Source organism: Acanthochromis polyacanthus, chromosome 15 (assembly GCF_021347895.1).
Source record: "Acanthochromis polyacanthus isolate Apoly-LR-REF ecotype Palm Island chromosome 15, KAUST_Apoly_ChrSc, whole genome shotgun sequence".
NCBI lineage: Eukaryota > Metazoa > Chordata > Actinopteri > Pomacentridae > Acanthochromis > Acanthochromis polyacanthus.
Window position 1 is genome coordinate 9,200,007 of NC_067127.1, and position 14,628 is coordinate 9,214,634.

At 42.2% G+C, this 14,628-nt stretch overlaps 1 protein-coding gene across 1 annotated transcript in view; it reads left to right on the plus strand.

Moving 5' to 3' along the window:
* Positions 1 to 14,628, plus strand: part of lrmda (leucine rich melanocyte differentiation associated) — a 207,079-nt gene that overhangs the window by 169,743 nt on the left and 22,708 nt on the right. Inside the window, exon 6 of the mRNA XM_051960316.1 lies at positions 9,391 to 9,475. Coding sequence (XP_051816276.1) covers positions 9,391 to 9,475 — 85 coding nt within the window. The remainder of the gene's footprint in view (positions 1 to 9,390; positions 9,476 to 14,628) is intronic.

Here is a 14,628-nt window from a genome sequence, read left to right on the forward strand (position 1 = left end):
AGGAACAGGAAAAGGGGCTTAGATATCCCTGTGTCATTAGTTCACTACGGGGTCACAGCTGGGCCACTCAGAGCATGATTACACCCCTTGATTTATCTGCTTTGGAGCCCAAGCGCAGATAAATCTCCGAGCTCATCCCCGCCGTGGGATCCTCACTGTCTGATAAACGGCCCAAGCTGAATAAACAACCGCCGCCACCCTCCACCCCCACAAACTCCCAACCCCTCGTACATTATGAATAATTCATTCAAGCTCCGTTAAGTGTGTATATTTTGTATCTTAAATGGCAAAGGTGCTTCCATGATCTCGATCCAATCCTCCGCGTGCGTCTTTGATGAGATACTACAGAGGCAGAAGTTGGCGGACATTTTGTTTTGTAGTTGTAAACTTTATTCCCTCACCCCGGCTGTCGTCCTCTAGCGTTTCCACATAAATACACTTTATGCAAATATGTCACAGGCTAGTCCGTACCGCAGCCCCCGTGTAGATATTGGCCTGTCTGCGACTTTATGACAAAGTTTAAAATCATTCATTACGGTGACCCCTGCAGTAAATTCGCTTAGTGGAAAATCGCCCCGGCTCCCCCGTTTGGTGTGTAGATGTGATCACGAGTGCATTTTAACTTAATTAATTGGCCGTTTCTGTTGACAAGAAATTTATGCAGTAATAATTTGCTCGAAATAGATGCAGAGCGCAGGAAATGAGATATCCATCAGGGCGCTTGTGTTCCGCCAGCTGCACCGCGGCTAATATGAAAGTATTTCAGGCTGCTCAGACCCTGCTGTTTGCGCAGTCAAGATTATATATACCCACGATCCATTGCCTGCCTCAGAGGCGCTCATGGAGGTCTATGATAACAAAGACTATGTGATTTATGGCCTGCTGTGAAAGCAGAACTTGATGAGATTAAACAATTTCATAGCATGAGTGTTTCTCAGAGGGCCTTCTGATTTGTGGCAGCAACACCGACAGTAAATCAGGTTTATATATCTGAAAGCATGCTCAGCAAAGGAGTGCAATTACTGTTTAAGACAGCTACTTTTTATTTAATTTTTATCCCTGGTTTGTCTCTTTTATTTCTGGCCTGTCACACAGCCACTCACCTTCATAAGTCCTTTTGAGGGAAGGGTTGAAGACTAGAAGGAGGTGGGAAAGTCAAGGAGGAGAGGAGAGGAGAGGAGAGGAGAGGAGAGGAAGGCAGTGGCGGCGTCTACTATCTTTCCTCGGCAGCTTTTACAGAAACGGCAACGACGACAACCAGGGGACAACAACGGCCACCAGTAGAGCAACACGGGCATCCATAGGAGCACAGGGAAGCACTCCATTTTTAATGCTTTGTTTGCCTGCTGCTCTGTCCCTGTCTGGGTAAATGGAGTAAGCAGAGTGTAATTAGAGAGCCGGGCTTTGCTCCTTGCCATAAAGATGACATGGTGTAATGATACAGCTTACAGGCCCGCTGAGGGTTCTGTCTCGCGACGGAGGATCTGGGTCGTTTGCCTGTGACTTATGATAGGTGTGGAGGATGACAGTGTTATCACAGAACTCCGAGATGCAGATGGGGGGGGGGTTTCTCTTGAAAGCTTGTCAAGGATTGGAGGAGATGGAGAGAAGTCATATTAATCATCTGTATTTACAGTTTGTCATGTAATATTTTCAAATAAAAAGAAGAAGAGGGATTTAATTTTCAGTGGCTTAATTATTGTAATTATGTGTGTTTTTAGCAGCGTTTTTTTACTGCTATTACCAGTTCATAAATCACAGCCACATGATTGCACGCTTCAAAATTGTCTTTATGTGATGACAAAATAAGTATAAGATAAAATAAGTGGCCTGAACATTTTGCTTTGAGCTCAGGTCAGAGTTCTTACATTTCGAAAACAGAGGTTGAAGCATATTTACATCATGCAAGTCTGGATCTGCACTAATCAACTAATCAGTTTTTGTTTTTGCTTGAACGCGAGCAAACATTGAAGTACATGTGCATTAGTGTTTCATGCATTCAGATAATACAAGAGGGTGTGTGCGAGAGCTTTCTTAATGCGAGTTCGTGCACACATGCAGATTTGTGTGTTTTGAAGTTGCGGTTAAATGTTCAACGGGTGTTTGTGTGTCTGTGTCCTTGGGTGAAGATGTGAGTTGTGCATCTGTCGGCATCATCCCATATCTTCCCAGAAAACATCAAGAGATCTCATTATTTCGACACATCTCAGGTTTTTTTTTTTTTTTCCTCCCCAGTTTTTTTTTCTCTCTGTGTGCCTTGAGTCAAAATTAGTTTTCATTCCCTCTGTGATCTTACTGACTGAAGCCGGCTCAAAGTAAAGAAAATCGCAGTCTTCGTAGCGGGGCTGAGTCAAACACACACTTCACACAGCCGCAGTCTGAGTTAAGCATTGCTAAGTAACCTTCACATTTCACTCGTGTGAAGAGCTAATTTCCTTTAAGTTCACATGTCACTTTTTGTGGCTCTTTTTGTGGGTCCTCTTCAAATGTCTCTCGGCGTCTAATTGCATAGGAAACATTCTAGACAAGCCGGTGTGACAGGCCCGCTCCCAGAGTCTTCAATTATTAAACATCCTACACTCTAGAAAACAGCCCTGACGTTAGCTACAGCCCCTAATCGGAACAGAAAGCCTCATGATATGTCACACTCCTGAGTTGCTGTGGTTTTGTGTGTGTGTGTGTGTTTGTGTAGTTTGCATTAAACAAGGAAAGATGAAAATATTTCTTTTCACACCCGTTAAATAAGGCAAAACTATGACAAAAATGATTTTTGTCACAAGTAGATCAGAACATTCACATCTTGCTTTTTCTCCTGTTTTGTGGATAAAAGAACTCGTGTGTGCTTATGCAAATATATGAAACAATCAGTTATGTTTTGTGTAAAAGTTTGAATAAGACATTTAATCATTGTTTTAGCTAATATATACAACATTTCATGATCTATTTTAGGCTTTGTAGTTTTAGAATCTGTACCGATGGAAAGGTCAAACTGGAACAAAATAAGAAATAGCCTCCAGCTAATTGTACTGCGTACCTGTAATACAGGCTTACATATTGCCTTAAATCACCTACACTTATTCTGCAAGACGCTCACAGAAAAGGTCGAATGACTTTTTAAGTTTCAGCCTAAAAACAAACACAGCCCTATTAGCATCTCTGAGTCATCGCTATGGATGATTAACGTCCACCAGCACTCAACCTTTGCCTGTCTGACGCTTAGCCGTACACACAACCGCAGGTTTCACTGTTGCTGGTTCACTTTGTGTGCCTCGTGCCCCGAGCGAAACATCAGAACAGTTGCTCTTGTGATCAGTGATCATATGATACATTTACTCAGAGCAAGTTCATTGGAGTAGAACTGGTTAATCATTAAACACACGCTCAGCAGTCTTCCTGCTGAGCAAAGGACCGCCGTGCTGCTCACAAGTGCAGGCACCATTACATCAAATGTTCTTCTCCTTGCGATTACCTAAGAAAACAGAATTAATAGTTTGCATGCACACAACAGCAATTTAAAACACATTATAATCTCTTCTTTGCTCCCTGAAGCCACAGTCATTAGGATCATGCATAAAATAAAACTGTTTGAATTATGACACCAGTTTTGGTTGCTGCTGAAAACATGTTTTTTTATGGCTATAAAATAACATCCAAATATCATATTTTGTGTATTAATACACACATAGTTTATTATGTTAGACTTCTGTTTGAAAGCATGCAAAAGTCTGTATATATGAGAGGCTGATTTGATCTCTGGTGGTGAATTAGAGCCTTTTTTTCATTTCATCATTGCCATTACATGCTCCCAGCCAGCGCTACTTATTCATTTTTCCTTGTTTATTTCTAGAAGTGCTGTATTGTTTGTAACCCCGAACTTCAGAAGTATGAAACATGAATCATAAAAAATTCCATCTAGTGAAGAAATAAACGTGTCATGCCAGCATTAAATGTTGACTCAAATAAGTTCACAAGTTGTGTCTCCTCTGATCTCTAACATGATCAGAAAGCAGCACCAGTTTATGGAGACAAGATGTGAAAAAAGTTCCATGCACAGACACAAAAGAAATATTTTGATATAGACCCAAAGAGAAAACATATCAAAAGACATTTTTATACATGTCTTTTGCAAGCACAAAAAGCAGAAATGGTGTCAAGAGAAAACAAAACAGAAGACTTGTTTCTTCCAACAATTGCTTTAAGCTACAAAAATCTCCTTGAGTCCCTAGCCTCCCCTCAATGTCAGCCCCCCTCTCCCACCTCCCTCCCTCTCTCTCTCCTCTTCATTTCTCTCTTTTCCCCTTTTCCCTCTCTAAAGGCAGGACAGGGCCCTCTTTGCACCCTGATAGGTTGTGGGCTGATGCTTAGCAACAACATTCCTGTGCCCTAAGTAGCAGTAAGCCTCTGGCTGAACTCTTTGATGTGGCTGTCAGGCCACATTTATTTCCTTTTAGCACTTTGTCTACTTGTCCAGATGTATAAGGAGATAAAAAGGGCTGGTGTTTACACTGGTCTCCCTCTGTAGCGCGGCTGTAATTAGATTGTATTGCTGGTCAGTCTTAAGGAGGGAGGTGAGGTGAGGCAAGGCAGGAACCAGCTGTGTCAGGATGAGCTGGTCGGGGTGAGACTCCGGAGCCAGGCAGCCAAAGAGGAAAGCAGCGTGTAGAACATGGCGCAAAGTAGTTACTTTATGTACTTTTACTGTGACAGCCGACATCATTATCCCATTTTAGAGAAATCTTTCCAGATCAACTGATGTCAGCATAATGTACTGTAATATAACACCCATCAAGATTTGTAATCGACAGCCAGGCTTGCAAAACTTTGTAAACTTTCTGGCGGTTGCATCTGAAAAACATGTGCGTCAACCTTCCCTGACTCACTTTTTTTGGTGTCTCATATTTTCAAGATTCCCACCGTGGAGGTGGTTATGTGCTCCATGTGACTCTCCTTTGTGATTCGCTTTTCTTCCCCTTCCATCCCTCCCCTGTCTCCCTCGTCCTGCTCCCCTCTCTCATGGTGATATGTTGGAAGTAATAATCACTATTGCCTCTGGGTTTATCAGCATTTATTCGCATAACAACACTGAAAAGGAGAAGACAGACAGCACTGGTGTGATGTATTATCTAGTATGGGAATCATCTTTCATAATGACATCCAACAGAGCTTCCTCTCTCCACCTTCCTCCCTCTCTCTCTCTCTCTCTCTCTCTCCCTCACACACACATTTTCTTCATTTCTCTCTCACTGTTTCCCTCGCCTCTGTCCACCCTTTATTATCACAGAATCCACGGTGCTCCCCAGCCTGTAAATTTGTGCCACATTATCATAAGCTGTGGTGATAACTCACATTGCACAGAGACAATAATGATGTGAACACTCAGCATATGCCCCGGGCCCAGCAAATTAAAACAATGCTCAGCTTGATGAGCAGACTAATCTGGACAGCAGAGAGACTGAGAGAGGAGGAGAGGAAAAAGGAGGTCCAGGAGCATCTTAAATAGACAACACAGCAGCACCTCCCTCTGTTCAGTGTAGGTACAACTGGAGAAATCAAGACAGAGCGAAAGAAATGATACAGAAAAGGGGGAATATCGAGTGTAGGAGCAAAGATGTGGCACTTTCTTTAAAAATATAATGTGTGAGGACGCAATCCTACAGTCACATGCTTGTATTTACTTTGCTCCAGACCTTTGAGAGCTTCCACTTGTGTGAATGGTGGTTAGCTTCTACATTCTAAAATAAATGCAAAAATGAGGAAATTGTCTTACTTACACAATGCCATATTCCAACATCCCCATTTAAAAATATCTCAGCTTGTAATATTGGAAAAAAACCAAGCTGAATTCTTATTTTTTAAATCTGGGAGAGCAGATTTCACACTAGTATCAGGTTGGCAGTTCAGTCCCACCTTCTCCTGTCCACATTCCAAAGACACTGAACCCTACGTTTCTTCCAATGGCAGCTACATCGCCACTGGTATTGTTGGAAATGATAATCAATTTTATATCCAAGCATTCCATTTTCACTGTAGGTTTACACATATTGAATAGATATCCTGACATGTACAATCATAGAAGCTAAAATACAAGAAAAACACTCAGAGAGCGCAGTACTACGCCAAGGCTGTTCATTCCCCCATATGGCATTGCAAGAAATGTAGCGTTTTTTTGTAGAAACGTAGCATTTGTTTATTAGTTACTGGTGATCAGAAATTACACCAACATAGAAGGTGGCCATTTAATATAGATTTACCCACAAACAAAATGACCTTGCGCTGAGCAAAGGCGAGTGTTATGCATGTGTGCGTTATGTACGTATACCAAATCGCCTGACCTAAATATGTAGCGGGTGGCAGGAACTCATGTGACTGGGGCACACCCCACAATTTAATCAACTGTTCCTTGCATCATTTCCGACAGATAAATCCCTATAAGTCCGCAGCGGTTAATTTTAAGTAGGATCGCAATCAGCAGCTGACGGAGTATCTCGTGTGCCGCTATCTCGCAATGATACAGAAATCTTTAACAAATCCGTGAATCCAGACTAAAAGCCGCATCACTGTCAAAATCTCATCACTTGGTCCTTGTGTCATTTCTGACCTTCCCTGAAAATTTCATCCAAGTCTGCTAATCCATTTTTGAGTAATATTGCTAACAGACAGACGGACAAACATACACCGACCGTCACATAACTCCGCTGTTCCTTGGTGGAGTAATAGTGATGGTGATTATTTGAGAGAGTGAAAATCATGCAGATTCTCTGTACTGTTGAAGCAAAAATTTTTCGTTTAAATGAAAAATAAAAGCCTGTGAAAATGCTCACACACAATGTGGCAAAGTAGCTAATGACAGGAGGTGATAATCATACTTTGAGGAGACGCATGCTGGGCAGAGTAAAGAATCTTATTTAAGTTGATGCTCTCTGTGACACCTTCAGTTAAGCTCGAGACCAGTTCAGTTTATTGTAGGCTGCTCTGTGTGGTGTATACCTGCGAACGGACAGAAGATCACTGACTCTGCTCCATTTTTTCTTTTGTCAAATGTGTTCTGATTATTTGGAGTTAAACTAATTCAGGGAGTGTGGTGGTCAGCTTATACATTCATCTGCAACAGGAGCCAAACTTAAAAAAAATTGCAGTCCATCAGCCCTCTTCAAGCAGAAACAGTGAAAGTTTCCCGTCATTTGTTCCACATGTCATCATTAGAATGGATGCTTTCTCGTCCTCAAGACAGGTCATTGACTAAAGCGAAAGAGTGCAAATGTCGAGGGGTAATGAGGAAGGTGGGAGAGTAGAAAGTGGAGGGCCCGGGATAAGTGGAAGCTGATTGATGTTCTGTGGGAGGGACTGGATAGGACAGGAAGTGACAACAGCTGCAGATGTAGAACGGGTCGGGTGTTTGATCAGCAGGCGTGATAGCGAGGAGGTGAATGAGTGGTGTCATGCATAGCGCCGAGACTGGGTGGGTGGTGATACTTAAAGCAAGGTGACTGATGTTCCATAGGACCAAAGCCAACATGTGAAGGCAGTCCAAGGCTCTATCTAGTATTCAGCTAACCCCAGCAGTCCTCCCTTTCCTTGTTCTCTTCCAGCACCCCCCGAACACAGTCTGTGGGTGGTGCTGTTAATAATGTGGCAACTAGGAAGATTAATTGTGGGCAAGCAGCAGGATTAGGAGGGGCTTTTGTGGGCCAAGCAGGCCTGAAGAGGCCCAGGCTTGTGATCTTTCAAGCAAGCCAGGAAATGAGGCAAGCAGGGGCGCAACTCTGCGGTGGCTCTTAAGAGCATGAAGGTAGATCAGCCAGAGACGGCTCACAACTCCCCTCCTTAATGCCTGGGTTGCTCACTTCAGCTCATAATAATTGTCACAGACAGAATCTTTGTGCGTTCGCTCTGAAAGCCAGTATCAATTAAATCCTCAAAGCTCAGTGGCAAAATGCAAATTGGTAGAATAAAGAGACTCTTTTGAAAACAGGACGGGTGGATCATCATCCTATTTTGCTTCGGGATCTTTCATTGGCTCACTGCAGTATCTGTTTTGCAGATCGTGCAGCTGAACTGAGCATGAATTCCTGATTGTTTTTCCTCAAATGGGAGGTGGCAGTTCAAACTGAGTACAGTATGTTCTTATTTTGGGTTGTTTTACTTCTTGTATTACTCCTTCCATACAAGTACATCTCACAAGCGGGGAGTGATCTTGGATATTTCTGAACAGGTTTTAGCCACTACAGAGGCTGAGAGCAGCAGGTCTGCTGTCAAAACAATATTCCTATTCTAAGCTGTTTCTTTCAAAGGCATGATATTCAACCATATATGTAGTAAGGCCTCAAAATAGGGTTATTTTGCCATTTTTCTCCTTGGTGTAATACGAGACACATGCTGGCCAGACCTTAATGCCTTTCAGAGATGCTATCTGAAAGCACATTATGTGATCGTTTTCAATTCACTGTGCTCTCTTTGCCCATGAAGAATATGGTTCCATTTAACAGTGCAGACCCTTCCATTTCTCAAGGTTATGCATGGGCATGTAGAGGAACAACAATAAAAGTGGGAAAAATGCAGCTCCAAACCATCTCTAATATGTATTTGTCAGTTGAGTCTCTTGCTATGATTAAAGGCCCAGTGAATTCCTTCCTGCAGGAAAGGAAAGTATTTCTGCAAAGGCATCAGATATCGCTGTGTCATGATAAACTGCCTGCTTCACTAGCTAAAAGGCTAAGGGAAGGAAGAGGATGTTTTGGACCTTGAAAGTGCACCAAAGAATAACAACACAAAAGCTCTTGTTTGGGAATATGCTCTGAGATTGAGGCCTCTGTTTTCTTTTTGTTGCGAAGCGGCATTCGTCACACTTGTGCAGCCTGAACCTCTGACTTTGCTCACAATCAATAGCTCATTCCAGTTGTTCAGCCGGGAATCTATTCACATATTTACCTCTCGTCTCAATTATTTGACATTAAATAAGAGAGCGCGTTAAACAGAGATGAGTATTTAAAATGCAATTTGCATTCCTCCTCTTTAAACCAGTGTAGAGAAAACAGTTTGTGCCGCTACCTTCACATGACAGGACTGCAGTGCCTGTGCAGAGTGAGCATTGTTTACCCTTTAGTTGACCACTGTAGGAGGTCACGGCTGAGTGAAGGTTAAGAACTCTCCTCCCTAAGCAGGTTGTAGATCAGTCATCATCAGTTTATCACTGCAGTTGTAGGATGTAGCTGCACAATCTGTGAGAGGTAATAAAACATGACCTCCTATATTAAGTATTTAAACAGGAGCAATGTTTCCAACAGCTACTATACCGATACTAAAGAATTGGTGACACTCACTGTCAGCTAAACTTATCAGACCTTTTATCATCTAAATATTCCTTGTTTTTCTCTTTCTTCTTTCTCCCAGCCACCTAATGAGGCTGGATCTGAAAGTCACCCACTGCCCTACACCCCTCTACCCCGAGGATCCAGAGATGCCAAGACCCATAAAGGTAAGAAAAACAGAATAACCTTTGGTCTTTCTAACCTTTTCAGTCAGGTGGATTCTGTGTACATCTGTACAGATATTCTTCAAATAAACATGAAGTAGCATTAAATATTAGAATGCATTCAGAACCTAGGCCCATGGAATATGTAGATATGAGTCATAACCCTAACGACTGCAAAGAGTGGGAATCTACTGAACTTGAATCGAACTTATGTTATCCTTCCTATTGATCTCATCTCTTCTGTGTGATGTATTGACAGTGGGAATAAATTTGAGTAATCTAGGTTAACTCTGATCTGAATGTATGCATGGGAGCACACAGTACGTCTACAAGATGAAGCATCCTTGATGTGTTGTTGTGAGACATTGATTGGACCTCACATTGACCCAGTCCAGTTGATGTAATTATGTAGTAACTTCTTAACATCAAACGCTTCACCAAAGGAACAATGCATCACATTCATTAAAAACATACAATGTTAAATTCATAAATTATTAGTTAAGGCCATCTACTGAATTTGTAGCTGAGATTTTAGTACACAGCTCTAAAGCTGAAGTAGATTACACAAACTTTTCTCACGAGTCAAATTAAAAAATAAAATAAAAGGAATTGGTATTCATTTAAGAGGATTTGCTTTATTCTAAGCGTGGATATTTAGAGCTGTATCAACCTAAAGTCCATAAATGGCATTTTAGTCAGTCTGTGATCTTGGCTCTCTTAAGAATGGCATTTGCATTAAAATTAAGCTAATAAACATAATTTAACCCAAGAACTTTTACATATTCCTGAAAGATAGCAAAAAAAGAACCACAATGCAGGGTCTGCTTTAATGTAAATGGACATCCTAAATCTGTTTCAGGTTTTTAGGTATTCAGGTTTTAGATAGCCTGACTCATAGAGGAGTGGCTTTAACCTAAGTTACCAATTAATTCAGGCTTTTCACAGTAAGCCCCACTCCTCCAGATTGTTCTTGTCCCCGAGAGATTCTTAACTAACTTCGCAGTGCAAAACACTTGTAATGAGCTGACTGTAGCTTCAGTAGCTCGACTTATCGGGAGTGAGTGTCCCTACCTCATACATAGCAGAGCAGACCTCAAGCCCACAACCCCCATTTACGGTGCCAAGGACAGATCTATGCCATGAAAGCCTGGATGGTGGCAGCTCTCATCGGATGTAAGGACAGAAAGAGCCTTGTGCTTTGTCAAAATCAGACCTGGCTAAGAACAGCCCATTTAAAGGTGAGGGGACCTGACACATGAAATATTTTTCCCCTCTGTCTGAGATCTGAGCAACAGTGACAGTCTCCATTTGTTATTTTTATGATGCAGCGCTGCAGTCTTAGATAACACAGCCCTCATCTTCGCCCTTCACCTCCTCTTCATGTCCCTGCCTCAAGCCCCCTATCCTGCTCCTTTTTTTCCTCTCTCTAACTCTCTCCATTTATTTACACTTCTTAAATATACTTGAGTTTTCTTTATGTGTGGGAGATGGTCACAGGAACTGCTCGTTCAAAGAGAACAAAGCGGTGCTACAACAAACAAAATGATTCCGACAGTAATTCCAAACAACTGAGTGTTTACTGAGTTAAATTCAGGATATAAACAATAGGGGTGAAACGATATGCTGCATAATTGTGTGTAGTTCACTGCCACAGGGTTGTTTCAATACACATGGTAAATTTAACAATTCACTACGCATTTGTTTGAAATCTGCTGAAAAAGTGAACCTCTCTAGTCATACTGTATATCCCATTTTTACCATCGCAACTGCCTGCTTTCTCTAAAGTACTCCTTTGTTTTGTGCACTAAATTTGAGAAACCACACTGAATACATGAGATAAAATGTACTTTGCTGTGTACGAATTTAGTCAGTACTTCATAGGTATTTTTAAAGTAGACATTATACAGTATGTGACAGTAGTTGCGTAGGGGTTAATGAAGTGCTCTTTTTAATGGAGGGACAAGGGAGACTGTATAGTTTTATCCTGACTCCTGCAGCAGCAGGCAGATCAGCAGTGTTTCTGACATCGCCCTGTCGCCTGCACAGAAAGATCCTCCCTTTCCTCCTTTCAACCCTTTGCACCCAACCCCTCCACCATGTCACCTGTGTGGAAGCCCCACAGCCTGGGTGCCAGAGGTAATTACAGCAGCAAGGAGCTCCCAGAGGAGGCCAGCACTGGCAGGTCACTGCCCAGGGAGAGAGGGGTGGAAACCAAGGACAGAACTCCAGGATAAGCCCCTGTCTTGGCTGGGAGATGAATCAACCTGGAAGAGACAGACTAAAACAAGGCAGCAAGAAAGAAGAACAGGGGAGAGAGGAGGAGGAGGAGGAGGGGGGATGCATTGGAAAGATGTGCCGTTGTGGTACGGAAATTTAAATTATAATTCCATAGACCACATTTGACGACAGAGAGAGAGACAAAACTAGGGGGAAAGATAAAAGGAGGGAGGAAAAGTCAGGAAGAAGACTAGCCGTAAACTGTGAAAGAAGACGAGACTTTAAAACAAGAGAGACAAAAGACAAAGTGAAGGAGGAGGGTGGGGGCTCTAGTGTGTCTTGGTGAAGGCGTGACACACACCCTAGTTGTGTATATAGTCTGGCAGAGGGGCCTGAGGATCCTCCACTACTGTCACCTTGGCTCTAACTCTTACTGCTGGTCCAACTGCCATCTCAACTCTAAATCTAACAGTCTAAAATGAAGTCCCAGCCTAAAGTACAGCGTGTCTCACTGGAGACTGGTCCATACCATTGTAGTAAGCAACAGTCGTATTGCATTTGTGTAGCTTGCTATGACATCTTACCATTCCAGCCTGCAAAACAATGTGCTGAGTTTTTTATTACCACCTTGTCACTTTCTTAGGATGACACATTTTGAAGTGAGATTCATAAGTTTATTTAATGGATCTAATTATAACTGTTGTTCAGAAGTATGTAAAAAAAAAAAAAACAACAACGATGCTTCGAACTTGATTGATTTATTAATGTGCAGAGAGGAGATTTTAAAGAAATCCTTTTCATTTTCTCTGTATATTTCAATAAATATGCCAGACACTAGTAGCTGCTTTTCTTGTTTTATTTTACAGGTATCAGATTAAATTTGATTAGGCCATCCCTCAGCAGTGACAGTCGTAAATGAAAGGGATATCTTTGTACAAGCAGAGTAAACAGACAAGGAAAAATGCCTGAAATCTGCCTTACAGTATGAGCCCTGGGCCTTTTTAATCTCGTTGTTCTGGGCCTGCTTCCAGCTACTTTGTATGTATGTATCTTAAATGGTGCACAACTGTTATTGAAATCCCAGGAGAAAAGCTGCCTTCAAAGCAAAGCAAAAAAAAAAAAAAAAACTTCCTGATGACACCCATGGGGCACCTCACATTTGTTTGGAAGTTTGCTTTCATTATATGTCGGGGGTGATCTGCACTGCAACTCCTGCTACTCTCCCCCCTCGAAGCTCCCTCAACCTCCTCTGAAATGGAGCAACGGGAACAGATCCAAGCTAAGAGTAAACTGTTTTACAGTTGCTGCACAACAAATAAACAAACATCTGGAAGCATTCAGAGCGGCCCATTAGAAAGGCTCTGGGCTTTGCCAAAAAGGGGTAAATGATGAGGAATGGGCTGTCGAGAGGCTGGTGGAGACAGGGGAGAGGCCAGATGACGGAGCTGTGGGTGCTAAGCACTGCCTTTTAGAGCTCAGCTGGGCTCAGAGAGATCTACACCTGCTGCTATCTCCTCCTCCCCTCCTCCCCTCTACCAGACATCTGGATGAGATACATGACTAATGGATGACTAAACTGCCAGTGTTGAAACTTCGCTGTTCTCATAATGAAGGAAAAGGTTGTTGGTTTGACTGATAACTTAATGTTCTTTGCACAACGCACTTAGTAAAACTAAAAGTGTGTGTGACGGCTTTAAAGGATGTTAATGCATCAAAACAGATATACAGTTCCCCAATGTCTGTTTATTGTCGCTTGTGCAATAACCAGAGCTGATTGTATTGTTTACAACTGCATGGATTAGATGTTGCCATGAATGCAAATGTTCCTTTTTTTTTCGTGAAGTTCTGTTTTTTTCACCAGCGAATGCATGTGCTGCTGGTTACACAACTGTTCGCTAAATGAATTGATACATTACCTCAGACATCTGGTTCTTGACTCCCTTGTTTTCTCTGTTTTCCGTTGTTTTCCGTTCTTATCTTGAGTGATACCTCAGTTCTGTTTGATGTCACTTAGAATGAAAACTCTCATCTTTCTGCTGACGGTCTTCCCATTCTGGTTTTGGACTGCCTTGGCATGTTCCATAAGTATGGAAATGTCCTCGCTGGAACTCGGTGAGAAAAGACAGAGCACCTTTGACGTTTCCCATTAGACATTATGTACGTGCTCTGCAAGACATTTCACTCAGCCTAGTAATGATTATACCAGCAGGATCAGTCCCCTGATAAACATCACTCTTAAACACAAAGACTCGCACTGGCCCCCACACAACTAAAGCGAGCCATATGGAAACAGCAACGTGTAAGCTTTTCTTCCAGACTGTCCCAGAGTGTCCTTTTGCAGAGCTGCTTTCGGTAGACTCCGGCAATAAAGCAAACTATAGATGATGTGTGCATTCAACATCAATGAGCAACGACAGATGATGAAATGCTGTTACAGAGAATGATATATATAGATTTCACTGCCAGCTATGCGCCAAGCCTCTGCTCCAAGCTCTACAAAGTGAATTAACAAAGTAAAGACATGGCCTTCTTCCCGGGTACTGAGTTCATAAAAATGTTTCCCGAACACTCGGCACTACATGAAGGTTTTATTTCTTTGCAGTGTTTGCCAGCTGGTGAGCTGATGAGGTGCCTAAGTTTAGGGTGTAATGACCGGGTGTCCTGTTGCCATCTCCTATGTTGTCATGTTCATCCCAACGCAGCTGCCGGAATGGAAACCTCAAAAACACGGTCTGATTTGTTTATATGACCACACTCACCTTTACCCATTGATAGATTTTATCAGCTCATAAAATATAGTACTCTGATAGTTCAGTACAGCTACTCAAGTGTTGTACTTGATCATAATTCTGATGTGCAATACTGAAGTATTTCCATTTTCTTTATACTTGAGTACATTTTATCTAGTAATTTTCTGCATTTCTGTAACCTTGCCAGCT